The sequence below is a fragment of the Esox lucius genome, chromosome 3, assembly GCF_011004845.1.
Source record: "Esox lucius isolate fEsoLuc1 chromosome 3, fEsoLuc1.pri, whole genome shotgun sequence".
NCBI lineage: Eukaryota > Metazoa > Chordata > Actinopteri > Esociformes > Esocidae > Esox > Esox lucius.
Genome location: NC_047571.1, coordinates 13,100,469 through 13,119,597, shown reverse-complemented (window position 1 = coordinate 13,119,597; position 19,129 = coordinate 13,100,469). Strand labels below are relative to the sequence as shown.

General features: G+C 39.7%; 3 protein-coding genes across 5 annotated transcripts; 1 reads left to right on the top strand and 2 right to left on the bottom strand.

Annotated features, from left to right (window-relative positions):
* Nucleotides 1–60: 60 nt before the first annotated feature.
* Nucleotides 61–3,183, bottom strand: atpsckmt (fATP synthase c subunit lysine N-methyltransferase). 2 transcript variants are annotated; one of them, XM_010894056.3, is made up of 4 exons: nt 2,640–3,182; nt 1,141–1,278; nt 960–1,010; nt 61–838 (listed from the first exon to the last, which is right to left on the bottom strand). In XM_010894056.3, the coding sequence occupies exons 1-4, from the start codon at nt 2,916–2,918 to the stop codon at nt 668–670; spliced, it is 639 nt and encodes a 212-aa protein (XP_010892358.1). In that variant the 5' UTR covers nt 2,919–3,182; the 3' UTR covers nt 61–667. The 2 variants fall into 2 exon arrangements, with proteins under 2 accessions (XP_010892358.1, XP_010892359.1); XM_010894057.3 differs by lacking the exon at nt 960–1,010 and having other exon boundaries at nt 2,640–3,183.
* A 1,454-nt stretch (nt 3,184–4,637) lies between these two features.
* Nucleotides 4,638–13,251, bottom strand: LOC105024234 (neuropilin and tolloid-like protein 1). Of its 2 annotated transcripts, none has more exons than XM_010894054.3 (9): nt 12,819–13,251; nt 12,518–12,574; nt 12,267–12,401; nt 11,930–12,178; nt 10,302–10,343; nt 10,064–10,191; nt 9,658–9,886; nt 9,188–9,301; nt 4,638–6,262 (listed from the first exon to the last, which is right to left on the bottom strand). In XM_010894054.3, exons 1-9 carry the CDS (start codon nt 12,862–12,864, stop codon nt 5,676–5,678), a joined length of 1,587 nt encoding a protein of 528 aa, XP_010892356.2. In that variant the 5' UTR covers nt 12,865–13,251; the 3' UTR covers nt 4,638–5,675. The 2 variants fall into 2 exon arrangements, with proteins under 2 accessions (XP_010892356.2, XP_034147428.1); XM_034291537.1 differs by having other exon boundaries at nt 12,518–12,571.
* Nucleotides 13,252–15,562: 2,311 nt separating this feature from the next.
* On the top strand, nt 15,563–17,102 carry cbln2a (cerebellin 2a precursor). Its single transcript, XM_034291538.1, has 4 exons — nt 15,563–15,615; nt 15,976–16,205; nt 16,325–16,444; nt 16,528–17,102. Exons 1-4 carry the CDS (start codon nt 15,606–15,608, stop codon nt 16,723–16,725), a joined length of 558 nt encoding a protein of 185 aa, XP_034147429.1. The 5' UTR covers nt 15,563–15,605; the 3' UTR covers nt 16,726–17,102.
* Nucleotides 17,103–19,129: the final 2,027 nt, after the last annotated feature.

Sequence of the window (19,129 nt, the reverse complement as noted above, 5' to 3'; positions counted from 1 at the left end):
ACGCTAAAAAAGTAAACTGCGCACATTAATATTTTTATTCCAAAAACAAACGTCCAAGAATAGTGTTGAAGAAGAGTTTAATTCCACATGTGAAATAAAATGTGAAAAATGTGAAATAAAAAATCCAAGAATGTTTTCATAAACTTATAATTATTTTAAATAAAGGTACATAGAAAATACTGTTATAGAATACACATAATAATGTCTATTCCAAATTTTATTTGATAACATTCTGGAACAATAACAAAGTCTCACAGGGTACCAGATAAAGCATTATCACAAAAAATACATCTGTTTTAGGGTAGACCTATTACACAAAAAAATGTACATGAGATAGTCAATGTCAAAGTACAATCTGTTTCGGCATAATGCAACCTGCATGAACCATGTCTTGTGCTGGCTGTTATTGGTTGTGGTTGTCAATACCCAAAATGTATTCCATGCCGTGTCTTATGCATCGCAAACACCTGTCTGTTTCACACCTGTGTCAAGCTTCATCAGGCTCACAATTAGACAGAATGCTACAGCAGACAGGAAATAGAATGGAATGTATGCACAGATATGGCTGGATTTAAAGTGGGGGCGGTGGCATCAAACAAATTATTGGTCTGTGACATGCTAGTGGTACCAGTGACTTTGTTGGCATTTGTGAAGTCTTGATAAGTCCCTACTGTGCCTCTCTTTCTGCTTTAAATGATCTTGCATCATATACCCACACAGTGTCTATTCCTTCTCCAGCTGTGCCATCTGGTGCCCAGGTGGGAAAAGGGAAGCGACAAGCCACCACTTTAGCTGTGCCCTGTAGTTCTGTCTGCAGTTTCTCCTCCAACTGATCCATCTGTGAAGTTGTATAATCACACATCGTATCAAGAGTCAGATCGCGGATGTTGTGCTATGAATGCATGCTGGCATATTCAAAAATATCTTTGTCAAGACTGACACCAAAGTTAAAAGCTCACCATCTGAGGTACTCCAAATATGACAACATTTGAATATTGAGCAAAACTGACCTGAAAGGAGAACCAGGGCATAAATGGAGAGCAAATACATCAACAAGATGTGTACTCCATGTATTGGGTATTAGGTGCCTACATACTCATTTTTCTACAATAAAGTTCGTTCTCCAATGGACTGACTAACCTTCCATAAATCAGATATTTGGAAGGAAGTAGAATGGTGAACTCCCTCCCTCCAAGCTCGGTAACGGGAGTACCACACCAACCACGGATTTAACTCAAATCCAACAGCTTGAAAACCTTTTTTTGCAGCTGCTATAACCTGCAGAAATTAAATGCATTGTTAAATCAAAGTACCAGTAATAGCAATGACTATCATATTTCTACACTATGTAAACCAAACAGCTTTCAGGGGTGCTTTCTTTAGCCTATTTTATTTTTTTACCATTTTCCACATTGCAGAATAATAGTGAAGACATTAAAACTATGAAACAAAACATATGGAATCATGCAGTGACCAAAAAGTATTAAACTAATCAAGATTTATATTTTTCATTCTTCCAAGTCACAATCAATTTCCTTCTTGGTCAAATAGCCCTTGCACAGCCTGGAGGTACGTTTTGAGTCATCGTCCTGTTGAAAAACAAATGATAGTCCCACTTGGCACAAACCAGATGGGCTGGCACGTTTCAGCAGAATGCTGTGGTTGCCATAATGGTTGAGTGTGCCTTGAATTCTAAATGCAAGGAAGTCAAAAAGTAGTATGCATGATAAAAAAAATAAAAAGTTGCAAGCATGTTTTCTATTAAAGTTTTGAGTGGACCGATTATTTTCAGGAAAAAAATGTGAAAGGGGGAGGTTGGGGGTTGGAGAAAGAAAACAGAAACCTGGGAGGTGTGCCGGACGACATTTCAAAATGGTAGTTATTGGATTGTTAATAGTGCTTAAAAGCGCGGGTAGCATATTCGGATGTTGTGCCCAGTGAACTGGGGTTACAAAAATCAGACATGTCACAAGCAACCCAGCATCACACCTCCTCCTCCTTCACGGTGGGAACCACACACACACACACACACACACACACACACTTCCTGTGTTTCTCACTCAATCCAAGATTTATCAATCCATAGTATTGTTTTGACAGTCACACCTGTTAATTGAAATGCATTCCAGGTGACTAACTCATGAAGATGGTTGAGAGAATGCAAAGATTGTGCAAAGCTGTCAAGGCAAAGGGTGGCTACTTGAAGAATCTACATGGAATGTATTATTTTCGGTTTAACACTTTTTTGGTTACTACATGATTCAATGTGTTATTGCACAGTTCAAATGACAATAAAGAAATACTTTTTAATGAGTAGGTGTCCAAACTTTTGACTGGTTATGTACGTATGTATGTATTCAATTAACTGCATAGTTTAAAGTAACAATACATAAATACCTTTTAATGAGTAGGTGTCCAAACTTTTGACTGGTTATGTATGTTTGTATGTATTCCCATTTACTGTTTTATATATGCAACTATATTAACTCATTTTCTGTCAAAAGCACAGCTCTTGCTAACTGAATTCACAGAGGCTACACCTTTAATTGTAAACAAGGATGATGATCTTCACAATCAAAAAACGACCACAAATGTATTTAGACCACGGATAGTCCTCATCAAACTGCCGGTTTACTTACTATTCTTCCATCTCCACTTCCGATATCCACGAGGGATCCAGATCTCGCCTGTAGGACTTTCAGGACGTTTTCCACCTGTGCTGAGGTAGCGGGGACATAGGGTAAGCACACCTTTCTCAAAGCAGGTGCTACAAATGGTCCTGCAACAGCGTAGAGGGCAACAAGTGACCCCCCGACAATCCCAGTTGCGATCAGTCCTAAACGTTTTTTGAAAACGCTGTCTTTAGCATTACTGTTACATTGAATTGCCTCCGTTTCTAGTAGATTGTGATCTGTCATGACTCGCTACATTAATGAATGAAGAGCTCGAGGTTGGAAACTGTTAATTCCAATAGTCAAGGACATGTCATAAAGCTACATCAACAAATGTAGAAAAAACGACACTACACACTAAAAGTACAGTCAAACACGTAGGCTGAACAGAAATGACATTTAAGAAACTGACGTGAACGAAATGTAAGAAAAGTCGAAAATACAATATCCGAAGTTAACTTGACTTCATGTTCCCTGGTCCAATTGCGTTAGATACATTCTTCCGACTAGATGCAAAACGCTGTTTTCTTTAGTTCCTCCTACTTCTGTTGGCTTTGTTATTTCGGTTGGTTACCATCTTGAAAGATGCTTTACCGCCACCAACTGGATTGGAGTGTGAACCAGAGACAGCTCCCCAGCCCTGCCCAGGAATACGAGCATGACTACCGTGTCTGGCCTCACCTCCTCCACATCCAGTATACCCAGTCACTCCACTGTGTTAATAGATAAATAGGCTGTTGATATTTGTGATATTGTAAAGGTTGCACTTGTGTTAGGGTCCTTAGATCCATCAGCAAATATACAAATACTCTGTTAATTGTCAAACAAAAATAATTACTGGATTTAGTCCTTCTCTCCAGCAACCTCTGATCCATTATTGGCCGAGGCCTTGGGATAACAGGAAAAACCAATGAGTTGCCGAAATCCTTTTAAAAGCTTTATGTTTGTTATCAAACTATTACCTATTCACTTAAAACGTGTATTGAGATTGTGTTCATGGTCCCATGGTTCCATGGCCATGAAGATTGATCTATTTTATTAAGTGACTTTCTTTTTAATGTAACGGTATCACTCCAAACTACCCGCAGTGCTGTAAGTGGCTAGACTCTGAGTGCTCAACAACATAATCTTAGATCTGTCCTTGGATCACCTCTCCACTCAATTATCTTGATCTTTTTCGATCAGGTTTATTGGTGGTTGGCATTCCGTCCTAATAGTGCATTATGTACCACCACCTAATTATGTAACCATGGTGGATTCACTGGGATGGTTAAAGTGGGGCTAAATTCCATTCCATACAATCTCCTGAGCCTGGATATTAGTCAGCCACCCATTTAGGTTCCATCCTTACTCATATTCCCAGCATGCCTGTTCAAACTTCTCATCATCTCCTACTTTCCTCCTGGTGAAGGAAGCTCCCCATCGTGTGATCATGGCCTGATTCACTGCAGCAAGTCCTACCGGGCTCAGGGGTATCAACCATTGCACGTACTCCTAAGAACATTCAACAACTCCCTTCACCTGGTTATTTAGGTATTAATTAGTATTAATTATTTCCTCTGTTGAACACAGCCAAATAGTTTTACTTGTTAAAGTACTTTTTACACTTCTGCCAACCAGAAAGTGTCTGCTGAAATCCACAGTACACATCACATCGACTGTAATCTCCAGACGATGTGATGTGTACAGCTTTGCCTCAACATGGCCAACTCGCCGATTTGCGAACAGGCAACGCAACCCTGTCAGACATCCCCAGCCCACCTTGGATGTTGCTGCACTGCCCTCCACAATAGTCCCAAGGCACTGAAAGTATGCTGTGATCAAGATTGAAACTCCTTATCCGATTTACCCAGCAGTACTGCAGGGAAGTCATTTAAACCAGTGTGCTATTCTGGAAACCCCCACTCTTTATTACCACCACTCTGTGTATCACAGAGCCAAGCATTTAATAATGTAATGATGGTGTAAAGTTAGAGATAATACACTTACACTTTTAATAACAAAACAGAGGTATTCTATTAGGAGAGGGGTAGACTAAAAGAAACAGGGGGAACAGTATATATCTCTGAGTGTACAGACAATACCATACAACAATACAAATCTAAACATCAAATAATAACAGGTGCAAATATAGGAGGTATATATAAAACATGTAGATCAGTTTCATGTGTATAAATTACACCACTACATATTCACAACATACATCAATTAAAATCAAGGCAAGGGACTAAGGGATTAATTTCGCCAAACAATTTTTTATCAGAGTTTCTGTAGGACAAACATATGATACTTTGTCAAACAGAACAAAACAGGGGAGAGACCTACCTGAATGTATCCTTTTGAATCGGTTTGCTAAATTCTAAGGTGCATTCACTCAGTTAAATGAAAAGAAAAATTGACTGCATGAATACACCTTAGAATTGTGTCTAACCCTGTTTTGGTCAGTTTGCTCCTATGGATGAAACATTTCACTTAAACTAAAACATTTGTTTGGGGTGAATGAATTCACCCAAAGGATCTAATCAGTGTTTTGTTTTAAATATTACCATTATATATAAAAATATTCTCGAAATCGCAACCATTCCAATGCATTCTTAATTTGTAGGATATTTGTGCAAATCGACGTAGAACAAGTGTCATGTCTTGGCACGGCAGGCTTGCCCTGTCAGCAGAATCCAAAGCCCTCTCTTCCTTATTTGGAGCACAGATACCTGTTTGTTGTCATTGCTCTCACCTGTGTTCCTGATCACTGTCCCTATTTAAGCTCCTCCTTTCCCAGTGTATCTTGTCAGTTATTCTTTGGACTCTGTTCCTTTTTGTAAAAAAAACCCTTTTTTGTTAATGTTTAGCTCTTTTTTATTAAAGTCCTCCTTCCTGTGCCTGTGTCCCACCTCTCAATGGCGATGTTAGAACGAGAAACATTTATTTAAAACAAATGGGACAAGCAGAAAGGAACATAAAATCATTAGGGTTGTAGCCAGGTTCATACATGTCCCTCATACATTAGAAATCATTGGACATTGACCCGTGGGAGGCCAGGGCGTGGTGGCTATGGCTGGTGGGACAGTCATCCATGTCGTCATCCAGGTCACAGTCACCATGGCTATCCTGCGAGTAGCTGTGCGTCATCATCCGGAAGCTCCTGAGGCTGGAGGGCGTGGTGTGATGGGACTGGGCTAGAGGCATGTCTGACAGGATGGCTGCGTCACGTACGCTCAGATTACTCTGGCTCCCCCGGACAGAGGACACCTGGGAATGGGGTCCACCACAGTGGTGCTCACGGATGCATTTGGACGAAGTCCGCGCGAACTTGTTAAACCTTTCAAAGTCCTCGCCCATGGTGGTGTCGCCCACGTGGTCGGAGGAGACTGCCCTCCGCAGGGTGCAAAGTTCGTAATGTGGGGGCTCAAAGGCTTCATGAAGCAATGTAGGGTCATAGTCATCTCTTCTGATGATGTATTTTTTCCGTGGCTGTTTCACTTGAATGATACTAGCCACAATGAGAAGGACTACCACCAGACCACAGGTGACTAGAATGATTGTGACATTGGTGTGGTCAAGTTTGTCTAAGATGCTGGCTTTCCTTTTCTCTGCGGATGGTAAATGGATGCAGAATTAAGTTTTCAATTGTGGCAAATGGGTTTGAATGTTGATGAATAGCAAAATGACACTCATATTGATTGAGATTGCTAATAGAATGCCTCATTCACGTGAAAATGTGTTTTACAGTTTAACCTAAACATTGACCGTATTATCCAAAATAAACAGGTGCCTGCTGAGGCTTTAAAGTGCTGGACTTTGTTTGTTACGACCTCTTCAATGGAACATGTCAGGATAATAGAAATGTATTATTCTAAATCAGACAACAGCAAACAATGTATTACCCTTATTAACTAAAATGTATATAATATTATTGGGGAAAAGTAAAATAATGCAACAAGTATTGCTTTAATTGAAGCAACGAGGTCCATGGATATAGAATGGGTGGTGTTTTTTATGCAAGTGATATTGAGTTAAAGCTTTTTAAGATAGACTGCTGCACTGTGTTACATGACACTATCAAAGTGCAGCTGTTTATTAACTGTGATGCAGTCCATCAACTGTGATGCAGTCCATCAACTGTGATTCAGTCCATCAACTGTGATGCAGATCATCAACTGTGATGCAGTTCATCAACTGTGATGCAGTTCATCAACTGTTAGGCAGTTCATCAACTGTGATTCAGTTTATTGTCCTGGTCAACAACTGCAGCGCGTTCAGCAAAAGTTGGTGACAATAGGCTCAGCACCGTCCAGTATGGGTATTTAAAATGTTAAGTCACTTAAATTGACAGAAAACTTAAAAATATAGTGACATTGACATTGGTTACTGCTCTTCTACGAAACTAACATTAGAATTGTTTCAAAATGGGCATTCCATGGATCATTCAGTAATTAGATTAGCAGTTTTCAGGAACTAGAAGGGACAATGAAATTGACCTTAACTGCTACAGTGCAAACATACAGTGGTGAGAACAAGTATTTGATACACTTTTGCAGGTTTTCCCACTTACAAAGCATGTAGAAGTCTGTAATTATTATCATAGGTAATCTTCAACTGTTAGTGACGTAATCTAAATCCAGAAAATCATATTGTATGATTTTTAAGTAATTAATTTTATTGCATGACATAAGTATTTGATACATCAGAAAACAGAACTTAATATTTGGTACAGAAACATCAGCCCCAAAACCTCTGCAATTACAGAGATCATATGTTTCCTGTAGTTCTTGACCAGGTTTGCACACACTGCAGCAGGGATTTTGGCCCACTCCTCCATACAGACCTTCTCTCGCTGGGCAATACGGACTTTCAGCTCCCTCTAAAGATTTTCTATTAGGTTCAGGTCTGGAGACTGGCTAGGCCACTCCAGGATCTTGAGATGCTTCTTACGGAGCCACTCCTTAGTTGCCCTGGCTGTGTGTTTCGGATCGTTGTCATGCTGGAAGACCCAGCCACGACCCATCTTCAATGCTCTTACTAAGGGAAGGAGGTTGTTGGCCAAGATCTCGCAATACATGGCCCCATCCATCCTCCCCTCAATACGGTGCATTCGTAAAAGCAGAAAAGCATCCCCAAAGAATGATGTTTCCACCTCCATGCTTCACGGTTGAGATGGTGTTCTTGGGGTTGTACTCATCCTTCTTCTTCCTCCAAACACGGCGAGTGGAGTTTAGACCAAAAAGCTCTACTTTTGTCTCATCAGACCACATGACATTCTCCCATTCCTCCTCTGGATCATCCAGAAGGTCATTGGCAAACTTCAGACAGGTCTGGACATGCGCTGGCCTGAGCAGGGGGACCTTGCATGCACTGTAGGATTTAATCCATGATGGCGTAGTGTGTTACTAATGGTTTTCTTTGAGACTGTGGTCCCAGCTCTCTTCAGGTCATTGACCAGGTCCTGCCGTGTAGTTCTGGGCTGATCCCTCACCTTCCTCATGATCATTGATGCCCCACGAGGTGAGATCTTGCATGGAGCCCCAGACTGAGGGAGATTGACCGTCATCTTGAACTTCTTCCATTTTCTAATAATTGCGACAACAGTTGTTGCCTTCTCACCAAGCTGCTTGCCTATTGTCCTGTAGCCCATCCCAGCCTTGTGCAGGTCTACAATTATATCCCTGATGTCCTTACACAGGTCTCTGGTCTTGGCCATTGTGGAGAGGTTGTAGTCTGTTTGATTGAGTGTGTGGACAGGTGTCTTTTATACAGGTAACAAGTTCAAACAGGTGCAGTTACAGTAATACAGGTAATGAGTGGAGAACAGGAGGGCTTCTTAAAGAAAAACGAACAGGTCTGTGAGAACCGGAATTCTTACTGGTTGTTAGGTGATCAAATACTTATGTCATGCAATAAAATGCAAGTTAATTATTTAAAAATCATACAATGCGATCCATCTCTCACAGTTTAAGTGTACCTACGATAAAAATTACAGACATCTACATGCTTTGTAAGTAGGAAAACCTGCTAAATCGGCAGTGTATCAAATACTATAGTTGCGCTGGGGGAAACACTTGCCGTCAACCATGAACAAATTTGGATGTAGATGTGAAAGCGACTGCTAAAAACTGCAGAGAGAAGCATGTTGCCTTGATTTAACTTTCAGTTAGTTGTAACTTACTAGTATGAATCTCAAATGGTTGGGGTACCACAGACATTTTCATTACTTTTTTGCAACCTTTTACTTTGATCGATGTGAAAGACACTTGAGTTCTGGGAGTTCTAGATTCCAGTTGCACTTTTGATAATGCAGTAATGCAAGTATTCGCTTTGAGTAGGCTAAAACGGCTACATTGAGGAAACAAAACTGGGAAAAACAAGGATTGTTGCTTGTTTGCTACCATCTGCTGATTCAAAATGTATGTCAATGTTTTTGGCATGTTCTGTTGAAGAGTTCTGAAAGCACATCAGAAAAACTATCTTTAAAACAAAGCTAAACTTAACATAAAGGTCATCTGTAATATAAAGCTCACCTTTGCAGTTATTCTCATCCCAGGGGAAGACACAGTTCTGGATCCCGTTACACACCAAGCTGTGGTTGATACACATGTTGCTATGGCAAAAGAAATCCTCTGCTTCACAGGGGGCTGAAAACACGGGAAACAAAACTTTACCTCATAAACATTAAATAAAGGTTAACAACTAATTTGAAAAGCAACCTATAATGATACATCTCCCTGAAAAAAAAAGGCCATGAATGGCAACTCAAAACATACATCTTGCCAACATATTTTTAGTCAGTGTTTTATTGTTTTGGCAGCAGCTGTATAACAAGTTTGGTGTAGGCGTGCTGTTAATTCAATTGTGCTCTTGTCCTATGAATAACCCAATGAAAATGACTTTACATTTCAGGCTGCTGCCTCTCAACAAACTAATTGGAACATTTCAAACAGTGTGTCAACCTGTTCAGTGTAGGGTTGAAATATCAAGTGAATTCACTAACGCTCTAGAAAGGTTGTGTAAAGGATCCGGAAGCAGGTTTTCCGGCTGTCTTGATCAGCCCACATTCGTACGACCCCCACAGAAGACACCAACATCACATCGTTGGCCACTGTGCTGCAGAACTTGTTCTTCAGGTGTGCCACTGAGCTACTCCCATCATAGATGGCCACAAAGTTACGTTTGCATTCATTGGAGTTGTGCATCTCATATTCCAAAAACCGCAAATATATCTACAAGAAAAATGTAAAAAAATCCAGGTGTGAAACAAAATTTTTCAGCCCAAATTACAAGTGTGTGTGTATATATATATATATATGGTATAACACATTTTACAAAAGATTAAACTGAGAGTGGGAGTGAGGAATATTGCAAATGAGGAAAGCTAAGAAAAGAACTGTAGCTGTCACCTTTCCATTTGGCGGTGCTCGAATGAACCACTTACAATCCACAGCCTCAGAGTTCAAGGCTTTCCCCTCTTTGAGTATGGAAGTAGAATCAATTATCCCATCTGATCCAACCATATCAAATTCACAAACTGGAGTACAGGAGAGTGCATTGCGCAATGCGTTAGACAACAGTTGGTTGCTATAACATGCAGTAAGAGGCTGACATGTTCACAATGGGATATTAAAACTGTGTACCTACAAGGCAGAGGTGGTAGGACACCCATGTCTTTAAATTCAGGATCTGAAAAGAAAGCACAACAGTGAGCTATTTCATACCTCTTCTGCTATTTCACAAAATACATGTTCTTTGTCGCAAAGGATAAGGGCTAGCTTGATGTATCATCACTGAATCCTGTAGGAATATTTAGTTTGATCCATTCTGTAATCATCCATTTGTCCCTCACAAAAAAGAAAGCATGTCAATTACTTTAGATCGAGAAAACAGGAATTGGACCCAAAAGCTTCATAACATGATTTGTAGGTGGATTAAAATTCCTTAGAGCAGCTTTGTCTACAGATTAGGCAGCGCAGACAATGAGAACCCAGTGATATCAGCGAAAATCACCCCCAAAAATTGTGACAGCCATATGTGTTTAGATTTTGCGAGAGAACCCAAATGGTTGAAGATAGTTTCAAACAAGTATTTACGACTAATACAAATGCTTACCTTATTTGACAGTGTAGTAATAACATGACCTGTCAATTAATTATAACTGCCACTAATGAGAGGATTTAAAAAAAGATGAGCATTTGTCTAAAGGATTTATTAATTACTTGGTAAACACTGGGAAATCAGTTTCTACATCTCTGCCAACCCTGGCCTGGCAAGGCTTTCTATTGGCTAGATGGATTCTTTTTATGGTATTAAATATTAAAAACAAATAATTATATCTAGCTACATTAAAAGTCATATAATCAGAACAGGAGAATGAAGGGGCAGTGATCATGAATAGAAAAAGAGCCATAATCGTGTGAAAACCTTGACAATAAATTCCCCCTTGAAACCTATCTGGTGTTTATCCAGAATGTTTCATCTGCAGAAGGGTATCAAGATTGTGGTTTTACTGACCACGGCACATTTTGAAAGATTTATCTGGTGAACGCCACTGATGGGGAGAGAGGGAGGCAAGTAAGCAGATTAATCTTTCCTCCCAATGTATGTGGCCTATAAAATCTGCTGGTAATAAATTCTCTGCTGCATGGGCATTCTTTAAGCCAAGGCTCAGAGCTGACAAGCTGTACTCCCCTGAAGACAAGCTTTCATTAACTGGTCTGGGTTAAGGCCATCCCCCCTCCTCCCCCCAACCCAGCTGCAGTATATGTGCCTGCACTACGGATGCAGCAGCTGATATGGACACAGTCAAAAGCACCACACCAGTCTCCCATACAATCTGAAAATAAATCAAATCTGTCCTCATAGAATAAACCTTTTTTTGGTTTCAGCTAAAACCCTTTTTGGGAAATGGTTCGGTACGGAACACAAAAGAGAACACAAAAGGGTTTTAGTTTGAACAAAAAGGGTTTCTTCGAATGGTCCTCATATCAGGATGTCAAAAAAAAGCCTTTTAAATAAGCACCATTTGTGTCCCCCAGAGTGCCTGCTGTAGGTTAGTTGGTATGTTAGGTATGTTAGGTTATTTGGTATGTTTCCTTTCAGATGTCTCTCCTATTTCCATGTTACTTTATGTAAATATTATGTCTGTGTCAGTCCTGCTTCTGTGAAGCAATGAGTTAGACTATACAAGTCATACATACAAGAACCTCAGAATAACACTGAAAATATTCAAATGTTTCAAATAAACTGGTACTTCTTAAATAATAACTTACCTTGAGTGAAGTTATATCGTGCAGAAAATCCAATTGCCTCCAGTTCCCCATCTGCAACAAACTTTATATGCAGGTATCGCCCACTTGATTTAATATACAAAGGGCTTTCCTGGCCACAGTATCGACCAAGTAAAGGAGAGAATGAAAAGGGCCCATCACGAACTTCAATGTGGTCAAATTTGCATTCCCATGAAGGTTCTATTGAATACTTCTCATCAAAGAAGAGGTCAATGCACTGTCTTGGTGAAGCTGAGGGAACACAGAGACAATGTTAAGATAAAAAGCAACACAAAATCAAATAAAAAAGTAATGGGTTAAGATGGTGTTAATATCTTACCCTCAATTATGTAAATACACGTTCGCTCTGGGGGATACTTTTGGGGGTAATTGGGGGAGGTGAAAAGGCCTCCCTCTGCCTCCTTTATCCAGGTGCCACATTGGCCAATTGGGGTCACACCCGAATTGTTTGTCACTGAAGCACAAGAGTCATATTTCAGGTTATAATGATAAAGACTATATCTATTTATATTTCCAACTCTCTAACATGAAAGAACAAGTAAATAGGTGAATTTATCAATTCATATATACCTGCTTTCTTTCCCGGTGTACCAGACAATCCAAGAGTGATGAGACCTGCTACTGCTGCTGTAAAAATTAAGGAAAGGAAATATAGGATCTTTAACAATTGCTGCAAAAATGTTGTGTGTGTGTGTGTGCTTGTCTTTTCCTAGCTAAATAAATAAAAATATATTTTTTATATCGGATGATAATGCTAATTCATTATTTTAGGTATTTAGCTTAATTTAACTGCGTAATTTCTGGAAAGTTAAAGGGCTTTAATTTCATGCCGCTGAGAATGTATTTGATATAAAAGTATGCTGTAATTTACCAAGACGCAAAAGAAGTTTGTCCACCATAATCCTTGCTGTCTTCATACACAATTATTTCCAAAACGAAATGACCGAATCATTATTCCGAAATGGGACAATTCAACTATAGCCAATCAGAATCATCCCAAGATATTCCGGTTTTATATTCGAATAAAGAAGACAGACATACAAAGTTACGGGATGAAAAGACCTTTCAATCCATCCGCTGCTGCTGAGACATGTCTAAATGTTCTCCTGAGTCCTGATCTCTTTCCAAGCGCAGTAGCCTAACGTTAATCTGTCCAAGCGACAGCAACCTTCAGTTTTTTTCTCCACCTTTAATCCTTCAATGAATAGCCTTGACAATTGACGTCGCTACAATTTCCTGCGTTAAATCTGTCACAGTTCTGTACTGGTTTTATTTTATGTGGACGTTCTACATAGACATCTTCTGGACGCAAGCCTACAACCCACCTGTCCCTTTCAAAAATATCGTTTATCCATTATAAGACTCGTGTCTGTTTTACAAACGACAGCCTGATGATTTTTTTTTACTAAGGTAAACGAACAACGTTTTTCAATGCAATGTTTCTTCAACTTTATTTTAATATGCATTGGGGTAGGATGCGGATTTTTGTCTTGAGGTTGCATTCCATTGCGTGTAGTCGGGTGGTGGTATCCATTGTTTTCTTTCATATGAACTCTGGGCAACCCCTGTGTGGAGCTTCTCCTAAGTGAACAGCAGCTAATAGTGATACTGGAACCAAGCTCATAATACGGTTTAATGCTGCATATAAACTTAAACTACAGTAATGTGTCCATATCGTAAACTTTTAGGAGTTACTTGAAATATCTTCAGACAAGGTGTCCCAGGGTGAAATGGTCAAAGGCACTGACTTGTTTAACATGGTTTACTGACGTATTGCTGAAGCAAGAATGGAGGAAAATGCAAAGGGTTTATTCCATACAGTCAGGTATGAAACTATGAACTCAGTCACTTGAATCATTGTTTTGCTATGCTTCTTTTTTAAACAGGAATTTATTTTGAAGTGAGGACTTTGGTAGTCAAAAAGGAAGAATTCAAAAAGAAAGGTTTATACAGATCCATATCATTCAATATAGAAGAGAAAGACTAGCTTGAGTTTGTCATATGTAATGCCAAAGCTTTTTTAATCAGTATATTATTACAAAACTAAATTAGTTCTCAGTTTTCCAGACCAAAGAGAAATAGACTCTCTTGATATTCTGCAGAAAATAGAAATGTCTTACAATACAATTCCTTCGAAGCATATTGTTATTCAACGAATAAGTCTTCATTTTTTTGCACATTCAAGAAAAGGGAGAAAAATCTAAATCCGTGATGATGAGAGATATTCAGACAGTCAATAGTCAGGTTTACATCCAATTGATGATATTTTAATTTGAATATTAAAACAATATGCAAATGTTTGATGCGTTTCCATCAAATTGATATGTTCCAGATAAAAGTCTCTGTGTTAAGAAATGGACATCAACAGACCCTTTGCAATTAAATTCCCCTGTAAATGGGTTAAAGGGGATTCTATCACATATTGAACTCTACCAATGATTATGATTATTTTGAAGACAACCCAGAAAAAGAGATGAAAGTATTTATCTTAATATACTTCTGAGATTTGAGTAGAAAAATGTTATTGTTAGACAAGCCATCTGTTTCAATATGGTAAGCAATCATTTCAGAAATAGAAAGTGGGTCAAATACTGTAAAATGTCAGCAACATGGCCCTCTGTGATTTAACACAGAACAGTCTGCGTTTCTATTAGTATCTGAATATTGTGTTTTACACATAAATAAAATCAGTCCTAGACCAGACTGTTAATCACCTAGCACCATCTGTTGTCTGCTAACTCCCCTTTTCTAGAAATGTACCTTATATACTGTAAACTGCTGAAAAAAATTAAAGGAACACATAATTATCACACCAAGTCAATTAGACTTGATATCAGGGGGATATAAATCTGTCCAGTTAGGAAGCATAAGTGATTGTGAATCAGTGTCACCTGCGTTAGTGCAAATGAAAGTGACAACAAGTGTACTGGAGAGGCAACAACAAGACAACCCCCAAAAGGGAATGGTTTTGCAGTTGGTGGCCAAAGACAATTGAAGGGCATGAACCCAGCAGCATGACCGGTGTCTGCTCCTTTGTGAGAGGATGAACAGGAGGAACGCTGCCAGAGCCCTAAAATACAGTATGACCTCCAGCGGGCTACTGTTGAATTGGCAGGTCTGCTATTGGCGCCCCGTTCTCTTCACAGATGAGAGCAGGTTCACACTGAGCATGTGACAGATGTGAAAGAGTCTGGAGACGCCGTGGTGAATGTTATGCTGCCTGCAACATCATCCAGTAAGAGCAGTTTGGCGGTGGGATAGTGAGGGTCTGGAGAGGCATATCCTTGGAGGGTTGCACAGACCTCCATGTGCTTGCCAATGACACCCTGACTGCTGTTAGGTACCAGGATGAAATCCTCAGACCCATCTTCAGACATTATGCTGGTGCAGTGGGCCCTGGGTTCTTCCTGGTGCAGGACAATGCACGGCCTCATGTGGCCAGAGTGTGTAGGCAGTTCCTGGATGACGAAGGCATTGATGCCATTGACTTGCCCTCACGTTCCCAAAAACTGAATCCCATTGAGAACCTCTGGAAGTTATGTATTAGTGCATCTGACATCACCAAGTAGTGCCACAGACTGTCCAGGAGCTCACTGATGCCCTGATCCAGGTCTGGGAGGAGATCCCCCAGGACACCATCCACCGTCTGATCAGGAGCATGCTTGTCGGTACGTCATTTTGTTCTCAATGAATTTCAAAATGTACAGTAAAGATTTTGATCTTGAATATATTTCCTTCATCGAGACCTGATGTGTGATTTAAGTGTTCCCTTAATTTTCTACATGATATATTTTGCATTTGCCAACCACTTGATGGTGCAAGTGTAACTGGTATCACAGCCTTGACACTGCACTGTGTTTGATTTTGTGTGTGTGTGTGTGTGAGAGAGAGAGCGAGAGAGAGAAAGACTAGCTGTACAGGTTGATTGCCACACAAAACTCATAAGCAGAGCATTCGCCAACCGGGTGTGTCAGTATAGCAGTGAGTGTTTCTTTGTTTACGTAACATGCTACGGTTGATTTTCTTAGGATTCAGTGTTGCCATTTCACTGGGACAGAATGACACAGAACCAATTGTTTTGGAAGGAAAGTGTCTGGTTGTTTGTGATGCGAACCCATCTGCAGACGGAGCGCTGACCTCTTCCTTTGGGATATCTGTCCGGGCAGGCGGTGCTAAAGTGGCATTCTCTGCACTCAGGGGAACCAACCATGAACCTTCTGATTTGAGTAATAAGTCTCTGACAATCTACTTTGACCAGGTTAGGGACTAATAATCTCATTATAATGCATGGTTTTCCATAAACTAGTATTTATAATAAAAGTTGTTGCAATATACTGTTTTACTCTTTAGGAAATGTTTAATGTTTTCTCATTGAAGGTATTAGTGAACATTGGCAACCATTTCGATCTGCAAGCGAGTGTATTTCAAGCACCAAGAAGGGGCATTTACAGCTTTAGCTTCCATGTGGTGAAGGTTTACAACCGACAGACTATTCAGGTGAGTGTAGGAAGGTCCATAATGAGACAGAATTTTTAAAATTTTGCTCCTCATGTTAATCATAACTGCATTACATTCTGCAGGTTAACTTGATGCACAACGAATTCCCCGTCATATCAGCTTTTGCCGGCGACCAAGACGTCACTCGAGAAGCTGCAAGCAATTCTGTCCTTCTACACCTGGAACGGGATGATAAACTCTACCTGAAGCTTGAGAGGGGGAATCTAATGGGTGGATGGAGGTACTCAACATTTTCTGGATTCTTGGTATTTCCACTTTAATCACAAGTCTCAAATCAAGTGCCTCTTCTTTTCATTGAGGACGCTGGACACCCCTTCTCTGGATGTTAATGATAAAAAATGTAGTAGTATTTTGGAGATTTATTCTGAATTATTTAATTCTGTAAGGTTGGGAACTACTTTATGTATGATATATATAATAGCCTGTGGCACCCATTCTGCTACTATCCATGGTCCTGAATCTACACAGACAGGTTCAGTATCCGTATGTGGTGCTGAAATAGTAAACTGCATCACAAGCACTTTGAGCCGACAGGTGGTTAAGTGAGCATTGGCACTAGGGTCAAAGCTGTTGATACTATAACCAGGACCATTCTGTAAAGATGTATACATGTACTGGAAACCAAAATAAAGAGAACTGCTAGGAAATGTAGCTGTGTGCAAAGTTTTTATCCATGCTCTTGTATTGTTCTACATGTTGGCTGGTAGCTGATGCTGGGAAAGGTGGGTGGGATTCACGGTGCCCATGGCTTGGCAGGGCCCTCTGATCGTAATAATATCAATGTCGTCTGAAAGTCAGGGGGCTCAGGAATCCTCGTGACAAGCCCTGCTTACTGGACAAGCACTCCTAAAAAGTAATTTTCTAAAATGGCTGCTTTAAAAGGGGTTATTGTAGGTTTTGAAGTTATGGTTATTCGTAAGGTTCAGGTTTGCATAAGGATTAGAGTGGGTTAAGGGGTTAGGGAAAGTAGGATGTAAATCATTTTAAAACCTCACCCAAAATATCCTTACATGCCATGCGTATGGACATTGGTTACAGGATAACTGAGTTGACATCATTTTCTTTGAAACCTTCAAATCAATTGGCAGTTAATTTATAATCCTCTTTTTCTCTCTCATCCATGTGATATCTCCCATATCCCATTAACAGTCACTTCTGGGGTGTTCTTTGTGCTCTCGGAATAAAGTATTCAGATGGCGAAAAGCATCAATTGAACAGCTTCTCAGCTGGAATGCACGGGTGTAGCCTTTTGATGTCTGTTCTCTACCTATGAATTCACACTCAGACCTGGATTATCCCGTTTGGGCCCACAGCACAATCCACAGTGCCCCCCCACTACCCCATGTTAAAACAATTGGAATATTATAATGCTATTCTGTGCTGTTTTTCATGTAATGAAATGTATTTCCTGCAATGCAACACTTTTTGCAATGAGGCCAACAAAAATGTGCTGCTTTACCACTCATACTATTGGTAAAATTGTAACACAACGAAAATAAAATTGTTTAGTTCTATAGCTAATTTCCTGCAATTCAACAAATTGTGCAATAAGGCAAAGTCAATAATTAATTAAATAATATATATTTATTTTTGGGTGGGGGATGTGTCCGGTATGCCGTTCAGTTCACGTGGCCCAGAAAGTCCATAATAATCCAACTTGTTCTATAACGAGTGTATTTTACCTTTGTTACTAACAAGTTTCCCAGAAACCTTGCCAAACTTAATAATGGCTTTACCTAGCAAAATCTGGTAAAACCCTTAGAACTCTATTGGAAGCCAAATTCAGATCTTTTACTCCAAATATTGGCAAAAGAGCTGATCAAAAGATAAATATTTAAGGCGTTCTGTCATGGTGCCAAACAGTCTACCAGAGTCTAAGTTTTAAGCCTTGACTGTGACAATGGCTAATGTGTGGCTAAAAGCGCCAATGACCAATGTATATTTGACAAGGATTGTGGAGGGTGGCATTTTCAGCAGGAAGTTCCTTGTCTCATTTTGTTGTAGCTATGTACTTTTTCAGAGTACATGGCTACAACAAAATAGCTATGTACTCTGAAAGAGGTTTGGGCACCTACAAAAGCTAACAGAATATATTCCTGGTTGGATATGCATTGTGGATAAAACAGAATAGTTTGGCTCTGATCACTAGGAGGAAGACATGCTGCTATCTTCAACTATTCCAAGCCCGGTGGGAGGGCCTGTGATGACATTGGGTAATAGGTAGGAAGCAAAATCTGAAAAAAATGATATACTACTAAACTAAATTACAGCTTTTACACAGCCATATATATATACATACAGTCCTTTTGAATGTAGTTATAATTTCAAGGCTGCTTCATAATATTCCTAGCACGAATATACTAAAACAACAACATACAGACTTATTGCTTGTCAGGCATTAGCTAACGGTGCATTTGTTTAGGTGATATATAGTTGTTCTAGAGTGTTAATGAAAGACTATTCTATCACTGTCTTTAAATCACCACATGGTTTATGTTACTTAAATTTCTTCATTTAGATTCTGCTCCATTTGCATTCAGCTTCATTTGAAGACTGTTTTTTAATTGGCCTGACGTGGCAAGAATGTAGATACTTCATCCTCTATAGCTTAGATTACCCAGAATTATGTGCTTCCATCTGCTTCTCACAGTGATGACCACACAC

What these genes read in the sequence shown, in the direction of transcription:
- cbln2a (XM_034291538.1), top strand. An exon ending in TGACAATCTACTTTGACCAG is followed by an intron (nt 16,206 to 16,324) that starts GTTAGGGACTAA and finishes TTCTCATTGAAG; the next exon opens with GTATTAGTGAACATTGGCAA. An exon ending in ACAACCGACAGACTATTCAG is followed by an intron (nt 16,445 to 16,527) that starts GTGAGTGTAGGA and finishes TACATTCTGCAG; the next exon opens with GTTAACTTGATGCACAACGA.
- LOC105024234 (XM_010894054.3), bottom strand. Translation starts at nt 12,864, where the DNA reads ATGAAGACAGCAAGGATTATGGTGGACAAACTTCTTTTGCGTCTTG. An exon ending in TTACACAACCTTTCTAGAGC is followed by an intron (nt 9,302 to 9,657) that starts GTTAGTGAATTC and finishes CCGTGTTTTCAG; the next exon opens with CCCCCTGTGAAGCAGAGGAT. An exon ending in GGATGAGAATAACTGCAAAG is followed by an intron (nt 6,263 to 9,187) that starts GTGAGCTTTATA and finishes TACCATCCGCAG; the next exon opens with AGAAAAGGAAAGCCAGCATC.
- atpsckmt (XM_010894056.3), bottom strand. Translation starts at nt 2,918, where the DNA reads ATGACAGATCACAATCTACTAGAAACGGAGGCAATTCAATGTAACAGT. An exon ending in GAAGTGGAGATGGAAGAATA is followed by an intron (nt 1,279 to 2,639) that starts GTAAGTAAACCG and finishes TAATTTCTGCAG; the next exon opens with GTTATAGCAGCTGCAAAAAA. An exon ending in TATTTGGAGTACCTCAGATG is followed by an intron (nt 839 to 959) that starts GTGAGCTTTTAA and finishes ACAACTTCACAG; the next exon opens with ATGGATCAGTTGGAGGAGAA.